This window comes from Psammomys obesus, unplaced genomic scaffold (assembly GCF_907164565.1).
Source record: "Psammomys obesus unplaced genomic scaffold, mPsaObe1.curated_primary_1811, whole genome shotgun sequence".
Lineage (NCBI taxonomy): Eukaryota > Metazoa > Chordata > Mammalia > Rodentia > Muridae > Psammomys > Psammomys obesus.
In genome coordinates, this window is record NW_026594428.1 from 13120780 (window position 1) to 13139963 (window position 19184).

Below are 19184 nucleotides of genomic sequence, written 5' to 3' on the forward strand. Positions count from 1 at the left end.
TTCTTTCTTTCTTTCTTTCTTTCTTTCTTTCTTTCTTTCTTTCTTTCCTTCCTTCCTTCCTTCTTTCTTTCTTTCTTTCTTTTCTTCTTTCTTTCCTTCCTTCCTCCTTTCTTTCTTTCTTTCTTTCTTTCTTTCTTTCTTTCTTTCCTTCCTTCCTTCTTTCTTTCTTTCTTTCTTTCTTTCTTTCTTTCTTTCTTTCTTTCTTTCTTTCTTTCTTTCTTTCTTTCTTTCATCTCTTTACAGCCTGATCTCAGCCCCTTCCCTGCCTTCTTCCCAGTCCCACCCTCATGCTCCAAAGAATAGACTGACAGTTCTTAAAAAATCATCCAGAAAAATACCAGAAAAATAAAATTTAGCCATTTTATTAAGTACTTAAGAAATCAAATAATTATACACACATTTAAAGATTTGTAAAAACATTTTTGGGCTTAGGAACAAACCTAGGGTGCTGACCTTGCTAGGGAAGCCCTCTACAGCAGAGGTAAATCCTGGAAAAACCTCTTTAATTGAGAGCATTTAATTATTCATCTCCTGATACATTGATTTTGTGGGTTTTTCATATTTTTATTATTAATTAATTTTCTTCCTCCATATGATAGCTTATCACATTATTACTTTGATATTTTAAATTCTGCCAGGGTGTATGTTGAAATATATAGATCAAGCCTGCCAAATAGAAATGTCCATAGATATGAAAGTGGTCCACATCTGCACTGTTGAGTACCAGGTACATCTCTATGCTTGGCTGTTTAAAGTGTGAATTGTGGCTGCTGAGAATGAGAAAAGTATATTTTAAGTTACATTTTGTTTAAATTAATCTAAGTAGACATATATGACTGGTGATCAGCATTCTGGTCCAGATCTCAGAATCTGTTAATATTCTACAAAACAAGTTTCTCCTTGTTGGAATACTACAGTTCTCAAAAATCAAGGAACTGACAGATGAGTGAGGTGACAGGGGGTTCAGAAAGTCTGAGTACAGAGGAGATGGAAGGACAACTCTGGTTGATGCTGAGAGCCACAAAGTGGAGACGTGCTTGACAGTTTCTCCTGGAAGATCTTCTTGCAAAAATTATACATCTTTACTTAGGCAACATCACAGAGTTAGACAACAGATTTTTAAAAAGTTTAATAAACACCTTCAGTTGGTGGGAAATCCTTGTCTGTGAAAGACAGGTTCTGATCCTTCCTGGGACACAATGGAAAACACTCCTTATTGTTGCCTTCTTTTGAAAAATGGATTAATGTTTCCTTTTAAAATATTTCTAGCTATGCACATAACTATGCACACACACCTATTTCATTTGTAATTGTAAAATCTGTGGTTATAAAAAGGCCATGTGGCTCACAGTCTTCTTGATGTGACACTTCCTTTGTGTCAAGAGGATGGACATCATTGTCAACATTTTAATGTATATCTAATCATATTGTTCTTCTAGACACCCAGATTCTGAGGAATTTCATGCTTATGTACAAACATGTACAGCAAATTGTCCTTGTCATACAACAGTGTGACCTCCAGAGCTTTTCGTGTTGGTTATACCATAATTTACTTCACCATCCATCAACTGATGCTATTTAAGGCAATCAGTGCCACTTTTGCCATGAGGGATAATACTGTAGCAGGCTTGTGTTTTAATTGTTTCTTCAGTCAAGTTTCTAAGAGCAGATTGGCTGGCCAGAGTAGTAAGCATGTGTGTTAGATTTTAGGAAATCCCTTTCAATAATCCACTCTACCACCTTTACCATTTACAACCTACCAAAGAAAAGTTCTTGTTTCCCATGCCTTGGCAGCCATTTCCACATTCTCTTATCACTGCTGGTGGCTTTAGCTATACAAAACAGTATTGGATTCATTTTCTTCAAAGCAGTTCTATAACTAAGTAAGTATGACAGTTTTATCTAAGAAAATAAGCATGGCCACCCGGGGTCATGCCAGTGGGCAGTTTGTCTTCCCTTCAGTCTTGAAGAAGAGTGGTGCAGTGTGCAAAGACACACACACATATGCTGTGTGTCACTTCTGTGCTTTCTCTCTGAGGTGATGCTCAGCAGCAGTGATGGAGAGTGGTCCCAACTGACTCTAGAACATCTGGGGAGCTTGGATGCTCTGGGGTCAGCTGCTTTTTGCTATTTTTGACATCTCCACTCTGTGTAGAATGTATTGGCTGAAAATAGTTGAAGAAAACAGCCTCCTTCTCTCACCTGGCTCCTCAACTAAAACACTGATCTGTGACTTTTCTTCTCCCTATTAATTTCTGAATTTAAAGCAGAAGATCACAGAACAGAGGAGTATTAACACTCATGCTCCTTTGTACACACACTCAGATGTACCCACTGGGAGCTAAAACTCTCTCTCAGTGCTCTTTCATAATAATGACAGAAGTCTACAGCCATCCCATTATGAACACAATGGATCTCTTCTGAAATAATGATATGCATTTAATATGACTACTTACTCTGATTCTGAATTCTCCCAAATTTAGGAAATTCTAAAAAGTAAACCAGGATATACTAGAACGACAATCAGATAAAAATATTTTCTTCCTTCTGTACCAATTACAGTCAACACTGAAACATATGCTCCTTCACAGGAGGCTAAAATTACCCCAAATAAACTTTCATTCTCCTAGATCTTCAATCAAAACAGTTATTTAAATTCAAACAAGTCTCATAGTCATGAGGATAGCCCTATTGAAATGTACTTCTCATAGGCAAACCTTTATTTGGCTGAAGTTTCTTGGGCACACACATTTCTCAGAGCTACAGTCACTAATGTATTCATATTTCATTATAGAGCATCAGAATGATAAATACAATTCAGTGTTTGGTTGACTGTATTAGACAGATATTTACATCTTAAAGAGCCAAACTAATACTTTTCTCTGGCCTTTTAATTTAGGTTAGCATTCACCATATAAGTAATTTTGTTTCATTTTCTAAGTTTTTTTTTTCCAGGTAGAAAAACTAAAAATAGAGGCAGGAAGATGGTTCAGGGAGTAAATGTGCTTGTGGTACAAGCCTGATGACCTGAGTTGGGTACTCTGACCCTAAGTAAAATGCCAGATCCAGCACTGGGCCAATGTGTCCCAGTAAAAGCAGCACTCCTGTGGGAAATGGGAGTGGAGGCAGGAAAATCACCTGTAGCTCATGAGCCGGCTAGCCTGCCATGCCCAGTGGCAAAAGTAAGAGATACCCTGCCTCAGAACTAATGTCAGTAGGGACTCGGGAGATGGCTCAGTGGTCACAAGCCCTTCCTACTCTCTCAGAGAAACTAGGTTTGCCTCCTAGCACCAACATGGAACCTCACAACCACCTGCAAAACATGTGGTGCACATACATGCATGAAGGTAAAACACTCATGCACATAAAATAAAAATAAATCTTTACAAAATGTACAAAGGCTAGGACTGACTCTTGAAAATTATCCTCTGACTTTACACAATTGTAGTGGCACATGAGTAACTGCTCATACATCATATGCACACATCACATCACACACACACACACACACACACACACACACACATGCACACTCAGGAAAGAGAACTAAATAATCATGTGCTTTAACATGTTGATAGGAAAATTTTAAAGGACATTTTCTAACTCCTGGTATTAAGTGAGTAAAAATGAATAGTTTTGATAAGAAGAAACTTCATTATTATCACAAATAAATTCCCTTATTAGATACACTCACATAATGACAAAATAGGTCTGTGGGTCATCTCCATTGCTTTCAATAAATAAGAATCAATAAGCATAAAACAACATAATTAAGAAAACAGATCTGTTATGGGAATATTCAGTTCTAATACATCTCAAGCAAAACCTAAGAAAAGACTTCAGTTCTTGATTTCTGACACCTTTTGAAATGACTTAAAAGTTGTCAATATTTTAAAAGTATTTTGTGTGAAAAATAAATTTACAGAGAAGACAGAGGAGTTAAAAATATTTTTCACTAGAAGTTGAGACAGGTCACAATTTAGGGGGCAGCGAAAGAGCCTCCACGTTACTGACTGTACATAATAGGTAAGGTCTGTGTGTTTGAAGCTGAACCGGGGGGGGGGGTCATTGCCCACAGATCACATGTGTTAAAGCTATGTGTTAAAGCTACAGATACATATAAAATTCATCAGATTGTTCCAAATGAATAATGTAAAATTAGCAAGAGAACACCAACATGACTGCTCCTCTGTTTATGTCCTGTGAGGGATGTTGTTCTACAGGTATGGGCTTGAGAAGTCAAAATGGTGGAGGAGGCTCTTTCCCAACCTGCCTGAAAGTGGGGCCAGACCACCAGAGTCTGGCATATTCCAGCATGGGCTAACTTTCCCTGTGGAAAGGTAGATAACCTTCTACTTCCAGCCATTCTCCCATCCTTTCCCCAGACACTTACATTCCAGAGTGACCTGGACTGGGCTGGCCTTCTCCATTCAAAACCACTGGCAGCGTCCATCAAAAAGATGGAAACCTGACCTAAACATGTGGATACTTTTCTCTGACAAAACACTCAGAATCTAGATGCAGTCCTTCGTCACACCCCACTCTGCTACCCAGCTATCACCGTCATGACCTGGTTGGGGACTAAGTCACTGCAGTTATCGAGAAAGAAAGCTTTGAAGTCAGTAGTGAACATTGAGCCACAGGGTGGGATGCAGGAAGCTGCTTGAGTCCTGCGTTTGACAGCCTGGGTTTTGGGTAAGGCTGGGCTGTGGGAGGCATTGTTGCTTTTGTGTTCTGCTGAGATTTGTAGGAAGCACGGATGTGTTCAGGTCTGCATGAATCATAAGACACATGATAAAGGAATCTCAGCTTAAACACTGTTTGGCATAACAACCACAAAAGTTGATTAGCTTGTATTTCCTTTCTTGAATGTCGGTATCACTGTAATTTTCAGCTCCAGGAAATTCCTTTATTTTTCTTGTACTGTAATTTTATCAGGGACCCAGATCACTCAGTTCTTGGTTCTTAGGGGAACTTCACCCTTCTGCTTCTGTAATAAGGACAGAGCAGTCCTCTGTGCTTTCCCTGAGCTCCTCTGGGTTTCCCCTCAAGCCGTCTTAAGTGGAAGATAGGCTATATAGTTGGCTGCAGTGTCAGATTCTATGCCATGTTTGACCACAACTACGACAGAGTACACGCTCTGCTAGCTCACTAGAAACCATTCTTTAGCTGTAGTGAACTTTTTAACATGGACATATTATTATTCCTTAACTTCAGAACTGGCTAACTGCCCTGGACCCTAGGAAATGCCACCATTTCATTCAGAAAGTGTCTGATGTAATCAGCCAACCTGAAACACAATCCAAGTCTACCCTGAACAGAGCCCCAGCCTCGAATGCCACAGACTGTGACTGCAATTTGGGTACATGCTGGGGGCAGAGACAGAATGACTCTGGGCTATTGAAATGGTTAAAGAAAAGCAGAATTTTACATTTTAAATGCTCTGAGAAGCAGGTCGTTATCCCTCTCTCTGAAGGTATAAATTATAGGGTTTTCTATGCCTTAATCATAGTGATGTTTACCAGTTTCCAAAAAGATTATTATCATGGTTGGCTATTATTGATACTGCTGCATTTTGAACCACAGGAAGCAGAAGAGGAAGGAAATCGTTTTTGCTACATGCTTTTCTGGGCTGCATTGAAATGGTCTTTCATTACTAATTAACACATAGGGTCTCCCATTCAGGGTAAAAATGAAAGATACCACCTCTAGAAAGTCCTCATCTTACATAACCTTGTAAAAAACTATTTCCCTTAAAGAAATATTAATAAAATTAACAGAACAGCAGACTGAGTAAACTATTATTGTTGACTTTCATCTCCTTCATAGGAAATTCAGACACTCTCAGCTGTGTCTCTCCATGTAGAGCAAAAAGTGTTTGAGTTGCTAGTTGAGACTCATTCCGCTTGTATGTATTTACCTCATGCTGCTCCTGAAGTACAGGACAGAGAATGAAGCAGAAAATTGGTCAACACACAGCACAGAGGGCTAGCTCGGACACATTGTCTCTTTGTGACTTAAGAATAGTTGGACTAGTTTTTGTAGTTGTTGTTGTTGTTGTTGTTTTGCATTTTAAATAGCTAAATATATCAAAGGAACTTACGATACATGAAAATTGTACCAAACTGAAACTGTGATGGCTCGTAGTTTTGAGGTAAAGCCATAACCACTTATGTCTCTGCTATCAAAAAGTTACAACAGAGACCAGAAAGTTTGCATAGCCTGAACAATTCACTGTCTGGCCCCTTTGCATTTGTTAAAGAGGGATTTAGTGTGCCCACTGCATGGTCTACTTGATGCAGGAGAAGATTAAATACAACCTGGAAAGTGCCAGGAGAGAAGTTTCTGAGAACTGATGAGAGGTGGGGTAATCAAGTCAGAGGCAGCAAAGCCTTTCTGGAAGAAAAATCTTGAGCTAACTTTTGAATTAGAGCAGAAACATGAAAAGGGTCTAAAGTGAGGCCACTACTGAGACTAAGCAACATAATATCCTTCTCTTTGTCTTTCCCTCCCCTATTTTTCTATCAAGATTGCGTTTCACTACATAGCCTTGGCTGTATTGGAACTTGATCTATAGACCAGGCTGACCCCTAAATCACAGGTCGAGAGACCTTAAGAAATACTTTTCTTGCTCAACATCATTAGCCATCAGGAAAATGCAAATCAAAACAACCCTGAGATTTTACCTTACACCCATCAGAATGGCCAAGATGAAAAACTCCAGTGACAACACATGCTGGAGAGGTTGTGGAGAAAGGGGAACCCTCCTCCACTGCTGGTGGGAATGTAAACTGGTACAACCACTCTGGAAAGCACTCTGGCACTTTCTCAGACAAATAGGAATAGTGCTTCCTCAAGACCCAGGTATACCACTGCTAGGTATATACCCAAAGTTTGCTCAAGTACACAATAAGGACATTTGCTCAAACATGTTTGTAGCAGCTTTATTTGTAATAGCCAGAAGCTGGAAACAGCCCAGATGCCCCTCAACAGAAGAATGGATGCAGAAATTGTGGTACATCTACACAATGGAATTTTACTCTGCAATGAAAAATAAGGAAATCATGAGATTTGCAGGTAAATGGTGGGACCTGAAAAGGATCATCCTGAGTGAGCTGTTCCAGAAGCAGAAAGACACACATGGTAGAAACTCACTCATATAGACATGTAACATAGGATAAATATACTAAAATCTGTACATCTAAAGAAACTAATCAAGAGAGAGGATCCTGACTAAAACGCTCAATCCCATCCCGAAAGGCAAAGAGGATGGACATCAGAAGAAGAAGAAGAAAAAAACAGGAAACAAGCTAGGAACCTGCCACAGAGGACCTCTGAAAGGCTCTGCTCTGCAGACTATCAAAGTAGATGCTGAGACTTATGGCCAACTGTTGGGCAGAGTGCATGGAATCTTATGTAAGAAGTGGGAAATAGTAATATCTGGAGAGGACAGGAACTCCACAAGGAGAGCAACAGAACCAGAAAATTTGAACACAGGGGTCTTCCCAGAGACTCATACTCCAACTAAGTACCAGGAATGGAGATAACCTAGAACCCATGCACAGATGTAGCCCATGGCAGTTCAGTGTCCAAGTGGGTTCCATAGTAATGGGAAGAGGGACTGCCTCTGACATAATCTGATTGGCCTGCTCTTTGATCACCGCCCCCTGAGGGGGGAGCAGCCTTACCAGGCCACAGAAGATGACAATGCAGCCACTCCTGATGAATTCTGATAGACTAAGATCAGAAGGAAGGAGAGAGTGACCTCCCCTCTCAGTGGACTTGGGGAGGGGCATGTGTGAAGAAGGGGGTGGGAGAATAGTATTGGGAGGGGAAAAGGGAGGGGCTTTTTGGGGGGGATACAAAGTGAATAAAGTGTAATTAATAAAAGTAAAAATAAAAAATAAAGAAATACTTTCTTCATATGGTTGACCATCCTGACACTGAAGAAATGTCACTGATAATCATAGGAATGATGGACAGACAGCCATGTGTATGTGTTTGTGGGGTTAATAAAGATGTTACAATCTAAACAAGTGATTATGGATTTCTTAAGGTTGGTAGGGGACTCCCATAATGAAAAACAATGACACAGTGACTAATGTGGTAGCAATTGGAAGGAGTTGCTGCTAGAGATTCAAGGAAAGCCCCTCAGCTGGAACCCACAGAGAGGCTGATGTTAGTTCCTGAACAGTGTGGCATCAGAAGACCATTAAAGGAGAGAAAAGTCATGGATTCCTCTTGAACATTTATTTTTGTCAGAATTTCTGGGGAATCAGGGAATGTGGCCAGTGAGCAGCTAGAATTAAGAGTCCTCAAGATAGACATAGGAGCTAGAGACTTATATGTGGTAGCTGAGACAGGGGTCTACAAGGATGACTTGAAGTCTGAGGAACACAGGGAGATAAAACAGGTGGAGGAGCATGGCCAGAGTAGGAAGGTAAGCTGAGGGGGAGAGGAGGCTCAGATGGCCCAATCAGAAATCACTCCAGGTAAAGAGAAGCAAGGATTTGGCAGTATGGGGGAGCACAGAGAAGAGTAACTGCAGCAGTGTGAAGACGGGCACAAGAGAGCTCAAAACCGAAGTTCTCAAGTCTTGCCTGACAGAAGACACTGTTAAAACTGGGTGGAATCTAGAGGGAATGTGGACTTGAGAAAGATTTGCTTTTTACATTGCACATTTTAAAGGGAGGGCCAGACATAGACAACCTGGGAGAAGAGATGTTCCAAGTCAGAGGAAAGAGGGAAGACCCAGGGAAGGGAGGGAACAGCTTGACATCTGAATGAGTGCAGAGAGCTGAGCCCAGTTTCCACTGGGTGAGGTTGCATTATTATTGGAGGAGCCAAGTTTAGATGAGAAATTATTTTTTCTAAAATCCCAATCATATATGTGTGTATACATACACACACAGATCTTTATTCATCCACTTATAATTAATCCAACAAAAAAGTATAGACACATTAGTAAAGGGAGTAGAAACCATGATAACCTATCCCATAAGCCCTTTCTCTCTTTCTGTTGTTTTTCTTAATAAATATTATCTGTATAAAGAATCACATGTGACTTGGAGAGAAGGCTCAGTGTGTAAAGGTGTTTGCAGATAAAGCCTGCTGAACTGAGTATGATATCTGGAACTCACAAAAGGTAGAAGGAAAGAACAAAGTTGTCTTCTGATCTCTATACATGTGCCATGGCACCCACATATACACATCATTCTTCTACACACACATGCACACACCCACAGGTGTACCCACAGACAGACAGACAGACACACACACACAGATAAACAAACACACACCTCACCCTTGCCTCATCTTGAAGTTTCTTAAGTTTCTTCTGCAGAGAGAGAATTACTTTAACCTCCTCTTGTTGGCCATACTATGGATTTGTAATCTGTAGCAGTTCATAGCTTTGGAGGAATGTTCTATACCAGTGGCAGGTTTGTGCTCCGATGTTAGTAACGGAATGGTTAAAAGAGTCCCTAACTTCCAAGGAATAATAAAATAATGATTGATTGATGAGTTGACTTTTCAGACAGCAAGTCTGAGATGACTAGCAGCTTGCTTTTCATTCTCTGTCTTTTTCCCCCCTGGAAACAACAGGGAGGAATCCATAGTGTTCCTTAGGCTATAGTCCTGGCCATCATTTTGTAAGCATCTGGCTTCATAATTGTTTTGCTGCAGCCAGTATTTGCTGACAGGCTGACAAGAGAATGGAGGAGAAGAATACTCAGTTTTCTGGGCTAAATACAAATCCCTGTAACTCTTCTGCCACCAATGAGGCTCTGTTCATCCCTGCTTTCCCCTGAAGGCAAAGCCTACTGTCATAAAATAAAGCCAATGACCCCTTAAGTTCTCTTCAAATCCGTTTTTGAGTCACATGTTTGAGTTCACCTGCCAGTGTTTTAAAACACTTTTAAAGTATGTTTTAAAACATACTTTATTGTTTCAAAGGGCTATATACTTAAGATGTTTGTACTGCTTACATAATACTAACAGAACTAGATTTAGTATAAGGCTTGATTCAGGCATTCTGTAGATCCTGCTGATCTGTTTCTTTCTTTTAATTTCTCTGGAATTCAGCAAAGGTTGATTGATTGAATTTTTATCATATGCCAGGCAATGGGATAGGAATAATATCCACCTAAAGGAAAAAGAAGACAGGGCTCAGACTACTTGGGAGCACACAGCAGATTAGGAACCACAGTGTTTATACAAGGTATTACTGTACAAGAAATGAGCAAAACAGATCTGTCCTATGGGAGCTGGAGCTGATAGGAAGGGAAGAGGAGCTGACAGATTATGTTTAACAAGGAAACGGAATAAGCTGTTCTTAATAGACCAGCAATCGGTGGGTGGCATTTCTTTATAATGTTTTCAATCCATGTTTAGCTAAGCAGACAGAGCAAGCAATGGCCATTTACTGAAACAGTGATGGGCAGACAAGAATAAATTTAAGCTCTGTCAGTACATTTTGGAAAAGGGTCTACTTCACTGAGTCCAGCCAGTGAAATCTGACTACAGCATCAAGATGGGCTTCACAGTCTCTGTCTTTCCTACCCTGGTGCAATCAGCCCTACAGGTCTAATCTAAATGGGCTCCTCCCATCCACCTAAGGAACATAGATCCCACAGAACAAGGAGACAGTGCTATAGAACAGACATGGAAATTTATGTTGTGGACTTGGAAAAAGTCCATCAACTTAGGGTTTCTATTAGTGTAGTGTTCACCTCTTGAGGTGTGAACTTATCTACGTGAACAGGGTGGGGGCTTCTGAATATTAGTGCCTAGAAGTTGGCCAGTATTTATGCCAAGGCTTTTTCTATGTCATGGAGGAATTCATTGTTTCTCCTACACAGACGTCTTCTAACAGTGGTAATGGTGAATCTGTGCTTGCTCTCGGTTTATGGTTAATATTAGCTAATATTGTGTGTTTTATATTGGCTATTTCTTTATGTCATTTATTTATATATGGATATCACAAAACACCCATTTACGATTAGCACATTGTGGTTTACAGAGGGCTCATCTGACATCAATTTATAACTGTTTTGGAGGCTTTGTGTAGTGTTTGTCTTCATCTCACTTTTTAAATTTAACTATCTTGCATTTTTTTGTGATTTTAGCCTTCATATATAGTACATTTCAACACCAGAAATATTTTAGCACATAAAGAAGTAACTGACTTATGGTTATTTCTTCAAGACATTGGTGAAAACTATTAAATGAGGAGATGCCTTTATAATAACAGCTTCCACACTCAATTTCTCTAAGCATTGGGGATGCTGCTTAAGTATGTGTTGGGAAAGAATTCTAGGAGAGTGAATGCACTTGGCATTAATTTTTTGTTAATAATTATTGAGGCTAGATACAGGATGAACAGGCTACAGTGTACTTGTGGAGGTTGGAGGACAACTCCAAAGAAATGAGTTTCTCCTTCCACTTTTAAGTGGCCTTTGGGGATTGAATGTAGACAGTCTGGCTTCTGCAACAAGCATTCTACTCACTGAGCACCACTCAAGCCATTCATGGGATTTTAGCAAAGTTTATCACCATCCAGGATATAGCAGACTAAAGTTTTATGTTATAGATATTCTGAAGCAACAATGCTGTGGTTTAAGCAATTATTGCCCAAAATAAAGGCATCAAAAGTAAGGCCAACTGGTGCTACGGGCTCCAAACTGACTTACCATATAGAAATACCAGAGCCAAATCTTTAGGATACTTCTAGAGCCACTGACTATTCAGGTTGGCATAGGTGGGTTTTTGTTTTGAAAACCGATTCCCAATCTCAGTTTCCTCTCCCTCCACTCTTTCCCAGCACCCCACCACCTACCCTGTTCCCCAGATCCACTCCCTTTCCATCTTCCTTCAGAAAAGGGCAGGGCTCTAAGAGACAACAACAAAACACTACAAAATAAAATTTAAAAAATACAATAAGACAAGGAAAAAGCCCTCATACTGAGACTGGATAAGGCAACATAACAGGAGGAAAAGAGTCCCAAGAGCAGGCAAAGGATCAAAGACACGCTTACTCCTACAGTTAAGAGTCCCACAAAAACACCAACAAAACAGTCACAACATAGACAAGGAGAACCTGGTGCAGACTCCTGCAGGCCCCATGCTTGACACTCACAGCATTTGAACACACATACTGGTGTGTGCATGTGTGTACCTACAGCTAGCGTACAATTTTAAGTTTTGGTTTGATTTTGCTTGCATAACTTTTTTATTTCAATTAAACCAAAAACCTACTTAAGCCTGCTTTGATTTTCAAGATAATTCCTTAAGAAAAATGTCCCCTTGAATATGACTAAGATTTCTATTACATGTATTGGCAAGAAAAAAAATACATGCTCAGCACATCACTCAACTCTCATACTCTGTTGACATACATTACATTTGAATATAACACATATCCTAAAATATTTAATATTTATAGTTTATAGAGAGTAGCACTGTTTTTTCCTTCAAGGGTAATGGTTCAAGAAAAGTATAAATCCAAGCCTCTATTATTTGGTCTGAAATGTCAAAATTATAAATTCCTTAGATCATACATGGCAAAGTACCACTGATACGGTTCTTAAAGGTTGATGTTTGAGCATAGTGAGTTAGATTTGAGTGAACCACACTTTGTGCAGAGTGCAGGGAATCTTATGAAAGAAGGGGGAGATGAAAGACCTGGAGGGAACAGGAGTTCCACAAGAAGAGCAACAGAACCAAAAATATCTGGGTACAGGGGTCTTTTCTGAGACTCATACTCCAACCAAGGACCATGCATGGAGATAACCTAGAACACCTGCACAGATGTAGCCCATGGCAGCTCAGTCTCCAAGTGGGTTCCCTAGAAAGGGGAGCAGGGGCTGTCTCTGACATGACCTCTATGGCTGGCTCTTTGATCACCTCCCCCTGATCTTTACCAGGCCACAGAGGAAGACAATGCAGCCAGTCTTGATAAGACCTGATAGGCTAGGGTCAGATGAAAGGGGGGGAGGACCAGTGGACTGGGGGAAGGGCATGGAAGAAGAAGCAGGAAAAATGGTGGGGTTAGGAGGGGACAAGGGGAAAGAAATACAGCTGGGATACAAAGTGAATAAATTGTAACAAATAAAAAATTAATTAATTAATTAAAAAAGATTGTGGTGTTCATGTCTTCCCATATCCTCCATATCCACCAGTGTTCATTTCTCTCAGGGTCAGCAAGAACACTTTAGGTTTGAGTCCTGAGTATGCTAAGCTGGGATGTGGAAAAGGTTTTCCACAGAGTGTTACAGTTTGCCTCTTTTAGCATGAGATCTCTGGTGGCAATGGAAGCTCTGGCATTCCAAAGCCTATGGTGATACCAAAGCGTTATAGCTCTTGGTCAAGCTGTTGGTCAAGCACAGCAGAGGTGCAGGCCAAAGCACATGCCTGGTCGGCTCATAGCCAAAACACAGGCTGGGAGGACCCAGTCTCTGCAGGCCAGAGGGCAGGCTCAGTGAGCTGTGATCCAGCAGGGGATAAATGACAAATCTCAGAGGGTCTTGAAGTACAAACCTATGTGCCTTTATTCCTGTGAAATCAAGGGTAATATAAGCCCAGGGAAGAGGGAGGGATTTCAAGGGTGAATGTGTTTTGATTCACTGGGGTCAGGGAGTTAGGGATACTTAAATTTTCTTCACAAGAAGAAAATAACAGTACTTAATTATCCTACGGGGAGCGGGTGGGTCAGGATCTCCAAGTATAATTAAAGGTCACTGCTGGACTAAGATCCTTAGCAGGCTGGGACATTTCTAGGAATTCCGAGATGCTTGCTAGAGCAGTTTCCTTATTAGGGGGAGGGTCTGACCTAGAATCAGACCTGAGCGCTATGTGAACTATTTATAAGACCTGGAATTAACAGGATCGGGGGAAACATTTAGAACCCCACTAAGAAAAGGGAGGCTATCATCATAGACAGAGCACAAATGAATGGATATAGAGCAGTACACACCTGCTCAAATAGCCTTTGCTGTGTTTCAGAGAATCTGAGGAAGAGAAGAAATGCTCCTTGTGGGCAGCATGAGATTTATTCTATTTAGGTGAATTTCAGCTTCAGAAGGAAAAAGGCAGCTCTGAATGCTCATGGAGAATAAAACAAGATCTAGACATGATGCATGACTGAATGCAATTGCTACTTAGCCTATGGAGGTGGACAGACAGATGGACAGTGTCTGCTGAGAACTTTCAAGGAGTTTTCTTTAAATGATAATAAGAATGAACCCCACAGGACAATAGGACCTGTTATTCCAAACTGGGGGGGATTTTTATATTTGAGGAAGTGATTCTAAGAATATATTCCTAGAAAGTCAGATCATTTACCCTCTAATAAATGATCAGACTTCTGGGTGTTCAAAGAAATTGAATGAAAAAGAATAAAATGCCAAAAAATGAGTGATTTTTCTACGATGAAGCCACAGTATAATCCTTATCCCCACTGCGCTCACTCTGAATGATCCTATATCAGACTATAATTGTTTTTTGATTAGTGTGAACAAGCACTTACAGCATATAAACTCACTATTGTTGTTGTCATTAATAGTAATGTCTTATATTTATATAGTTACCATCTCAGAGGAAATTTGAGTGCTTCCATATTGAGGAATTACAATTCATCTCCAAACCCTCCTTCTCGATGCAAAAATTGGATGTTTCAGTTGCATTTTAAAGAAGATAAAGAAAGTCAGAAAGGCTAAATCACTGGCCATGATGAAATCCAAAAGCTAATAAAAGAAGCAACAATTAAACCTGGTCATCTTGACTTGTAATTCTGGCTGTACCTTGTAAACAACTGGTCCATGGGGTCAACTCCCATCATTTCTTTGGAACAGGGAGCTTCAACTGATTTTTCTGGGATTATCACAATTGACAGAGCATTATTTTGTGACAAAGAAGATTGGGCCTCAAAGACACATTCATTTATCAGGTCACACGTGTTTTCAGCAGACTGGTAAATGTCTCTGCAAGCTGTTAAGTAGCATGAACAAGAAGCTGACCTTTTTCTATTAAGTGGTTAGAGCAAACAGACAAAATTCTGACTTCTTCAAGGACTAGATGTGTTCATCTTCTGTTTGACATTGTTTTGGCTAATGAAAGTATGGAAGGGAGGGAAAGAGGAAGGAAGAAAGGAAGGAAGAAAAAGAGGAAAGGAGGGAGAAAAGAAAGGGTTGTGTCCTCAACACAAGCCATACCCTCATTCCCCCACTCACTGGGCCTCTGGAAAAAAAAAGTGCCCTTCCAACCACTTATTCTTCCAACCTTAAAATCACTGGGCTGACTCGGGCTCCTTTCTCTTACTACAGTCTCCACCATTTTTCCCTCTGTGGAGACTTGTTTTTTTGTGTTTTTCTGTAGTCTACTTTTGACTTCTCTGCTTTTCAAGGGTAGTGTTGTAATCTCTCTGTTTCCCCAAAGTTTTCAATACATGTTAGATAACTAATAAATTATCTGTCTCATATACATAAATAAAATGATAGTTGAATATCTATATCCCTATTTCCTTACTTGAAATGTAATTCAAAGAACTTTTATAAGCCCCCACTAATTTCATATAACCCTCTTCTCCGTACTACTGTATTTTTAGTTTATTCTCAAATCCATCGTCAGCAAAATGATTACACCAACAGGTGTGCCTCGCTGCCATGCCATACACCACCAGATGAAATGATTCTTCCGTGGCTACTCTGCTGTTTGACCTCCAATGGCATTTAGGCCTCTTCAAAGGCAAAAGCACACACTTCCCATTGTTCCCTGGAAGGGATATCTCACCCATGACCTCCATTTATATCTGGGAGAGTCACAGAGTCCATGCTGCTAGACCATGTGCTGAAAGCACGCACACGTAGAAAGGGTGCTGGGTCACAGGTGAGCATGGCACAGGCAGTGGGGCTGGCTCTAGGCTTTCATGGACCACATTTGATTTACAGTCCAACAGCTTATGGACCCTGAGTTTCTCATATGGCTTTATTTCCCTGAGAGTCTGCTTCAGAGCAGGATGACTACCAGATTCAGAACAAGGACTCTGTGGCGAACCTGCTTGGAATCAATTTCTGGCTCTGCCACTTTCAATTGTGTGCTCAAATGCATCCGCAATAACATCTTCACAACTTGTCTCTTCTGTTTGTAAAATGAGGGAAATGTTTACTTCATAAAGCTGTGCTGGGAATTAAATGAGGTAATATATACAAAGTTATCAAGGAGTTAAGGTGTTCAATAGATCTCTGTATGGTTGCTGGAAGCAAGAGAAGTAAAATATTTTATTGTATCTACTGTGTGTCAGCTATTGCTTTAAGGGCAGTAAATGCGATAATGACCCTAATGCCTACCTCTTAGGTTGTCAGCTCTATCCCCATTCCTAACAAAGATGGAGAAATATCAAGTTTAAAAAATGAAGCCAATGACTGAAAGCAATGTAGATACTTCAAGAGGTACTCTGAGCCAGGATGGTGGAAGGGAATCACATCATTGACAGCTACACATTCATCAGTTTTCTTTAAATAATGAGCATGGAGTAGTTTGCCCATAGCCAGCCAGAGTCCTGTGTCCTTTTATAATGACGAGTGATGGAGATGAGGCTGTCTTAAATTCTTTACCTTTAAAAAAAGACGTTTCCAGCTTTGAACTGTCAATAGTCATTGTCTTTCCTTGAATTTTAGGCCTCATTGTCCATGAAGGAGCTGCTGTTTACAGAGTGTTTAAGCGATGGCGAGCTGTTAACTTGCACTGGGATGTATTAAATTACGACAAGGCGGCAGACATTGAGGAAAGCAGCCGAGGAGAGTCTTCCACGAGTAGGACTTTGTGGTTACCATTGTCAGCTTTGAGGAACAGGAACTTGGTCCACCCAACGCAGCTAACCTCACCACGGTTTCAGTGTGGCTATGTGCTCTTACATCTTTTCAATCGGATGAGAACCCACGAAGATGTGTCAGAAGACAATGGCTCCGGAGAGGTAGTAATGCGAGTGACGTCCGTGTGACGGATGTACACGGCAGCAGAGTGTGGGAACCCTGCACATTTCGGAATGTAATTGCAATGAATGGCAAAACCATAGCACTTCTAAAAGTACATCCATGAACTTTTTAAAATCTATGCTTTTTATATGAACATTTGAATTGCAAATACATTTTTTTCTGAAAAAAAAACGAGCCTCTTTGTTTGCTTTGTGACTTGTTCCATCATCTTAACGTGAGCTGGTGAAGTTGTCCTACACACGATTTAGCTCTACTTGCTTAAAAGAATAATGAAAGCTATCATTATGACCTAAGGTGGTGGCAGCTTTATTGGTGCTAGAGATAGAGATAGATAGGCTTCGTGCATGGTAAGCAAATACTCTACGAAAGAACCTATATTCACAGTCTTGACTGTTCTTCCTATGGGTAACTTTTAAAGCTATGAAACTGGTTATATCATTGGGAAAGTGAATAAATACAGCACAGGGTTTAGATGTCAGGCTAAAGACAGTCAGCAAAGATGATGGAACAATAAGAGGAAAATCAAGACCTAGAAACCATGAAAAGGCATTGAAAAAAAGAAGTGCAGGGTACTCCAGGATACTCAGGAAGCATCAGACAAAGGACTGGCCACTGCTTATGGCCATGTTGATGACACCTGCTGCAACAAAGTTGAATTATTTGGCTAGAATATTCAAGTTGAAAAGACCAAATTGAGCATGTTGCAAAGATAAGAGGCTATAGGGTGAAGATGCAAGCTGTCTGAAGCAGAGAAATGGGGCAGAGGGCTGGAAAGAATATGATGACAAGACAAGGGAGGTCACTGTCGCAAATGACATTGTTTTGGCTAATGAAAGTATGGAAGGGAGGGAAAGAGGAAGGAAGAAAAAGAGGAAGGGTAGAAGGAAAGGAGGGAGAGAAGAAAGGGTTGTGTCCTCAACACAAGCCATACCCTCATTCCCCCACTCACTGGGCCTCTGAAAAAAAAAAAGTGTAACATTCATGAGACGCTTTTAGAGTCAGAAGGAGGGTCTCATATGCAGATGGAGGGTCAGGAAAATTTGAAGTAGATGTTGGGAGAGAGTTTCATAGAAGGTAGTAGATGCAGAGCAGAATTTTCAAATAAAAGATGTGTTTGAAATCACATAAAAGTGACACAACCTCATGTATAGAAAACTGCAAACAATTCAGAATGACTAGAAGACCAGTGAGGTCAACTAACAGGGTATTTGGCTAAATGTTTAAAATAAAAAGCCAGGTGCAGTGGCACACACTCACAGAGGCAGAGGCAGGTGGATCTCTGTGAGTTCAAGCCCAGACTGATCTACAAAATGAGTCCAGGATAGCCAAGGGCACACACAGAGAGACCCTGTCTCAGAAAAAAAGAAAGAAAAAAAGAAAGAAAGAAAGGAAAGAAAGAAAGGAAAGAAAGAAAGAAAGAAAGAAAAGAAAGAAAGAAGAAATACCTATGTTTTTTTTTCTTATTTTAAATACATCTGTGTCAAAATGTTTGTCACATGTGCAGCATTTCAGGCACAGTACAAATGGGCCAGTTCAGAATGATTCAGGCAGGTTCCAGAGTGCCTGAATCAGGCACCTCCTCCAGGTATTCCAGGAAGCTTCCTGGGCCATCTCTCCACCCCTTCTCTTGATTGACAGACTTGTAACAGCAACATTGGTCCCCAGGATTGTTAATTCTAGGCATTATGGCTTGTTTTTGGACTTCTGAGTCAGCACAGGAAATGTCAAAGGAGGAAGAAAGGTGCGGATCAAGACGGTAAGGTTTCAATTCTCATTATACAGACATCCCTAGCACAAGCAGCCCTCAAAGCAGCCCACCAAATGTTTCTGGTGCTGTATAATCAGAGAGACTCACAAAACAGTCTCTTCATGTTGGCACAGCCTAATAGACTATCATAGTTAATTTGATAAATAATTAGTGTCTTTAATCATCTTAATCAGATTTTCCAATTACAAAAAGCACACACGCCTTCTTAATCATCCAAATGCTTCTCCTGCCCATTGGCTGAATGGAGTTCTGAGGAATACTCGCCTACCAACAGTGAAGAGCTTTCTGTTCCTCTGATAGAACATATTTCTTTTGCAAAAAGAAGAAAAAAAATGAATCCTTTGACTTCCCCGAAGCAGGGTTCTGACTAGTGGTACCTGGCAATTATCTATAATTCATTCTTGTAATGAAATGATTGACGCATA

At 40.4% G+C, this 19184-nt stretch overlaps 1 protein-coding gene across 1 annotated transcript in view; it reads left to right on the forward strand.

The window, feature by feature from the left end:
* Nucleotides 1-17132, forward strand: part of Marchf11 (membrane associated ring-CH-type finger 11) — a 116195-nt gene extending 99063 nt beyond the window's left edge. The window contains exon 4 of the mRNA XM_055619016.1: nt 16674-17132. Within this exon, the coding sequence (XP_055474991.1) occupies nt 16674-16996 (323 nt within the window). The 3' untranslated portion in view covers nt 16997-17132. The remainder of the gene's footprint in view (nt 1-16673) is intronic.
* Nucleotides 17133-19184: the final 2052 nt, after the last annotated feature.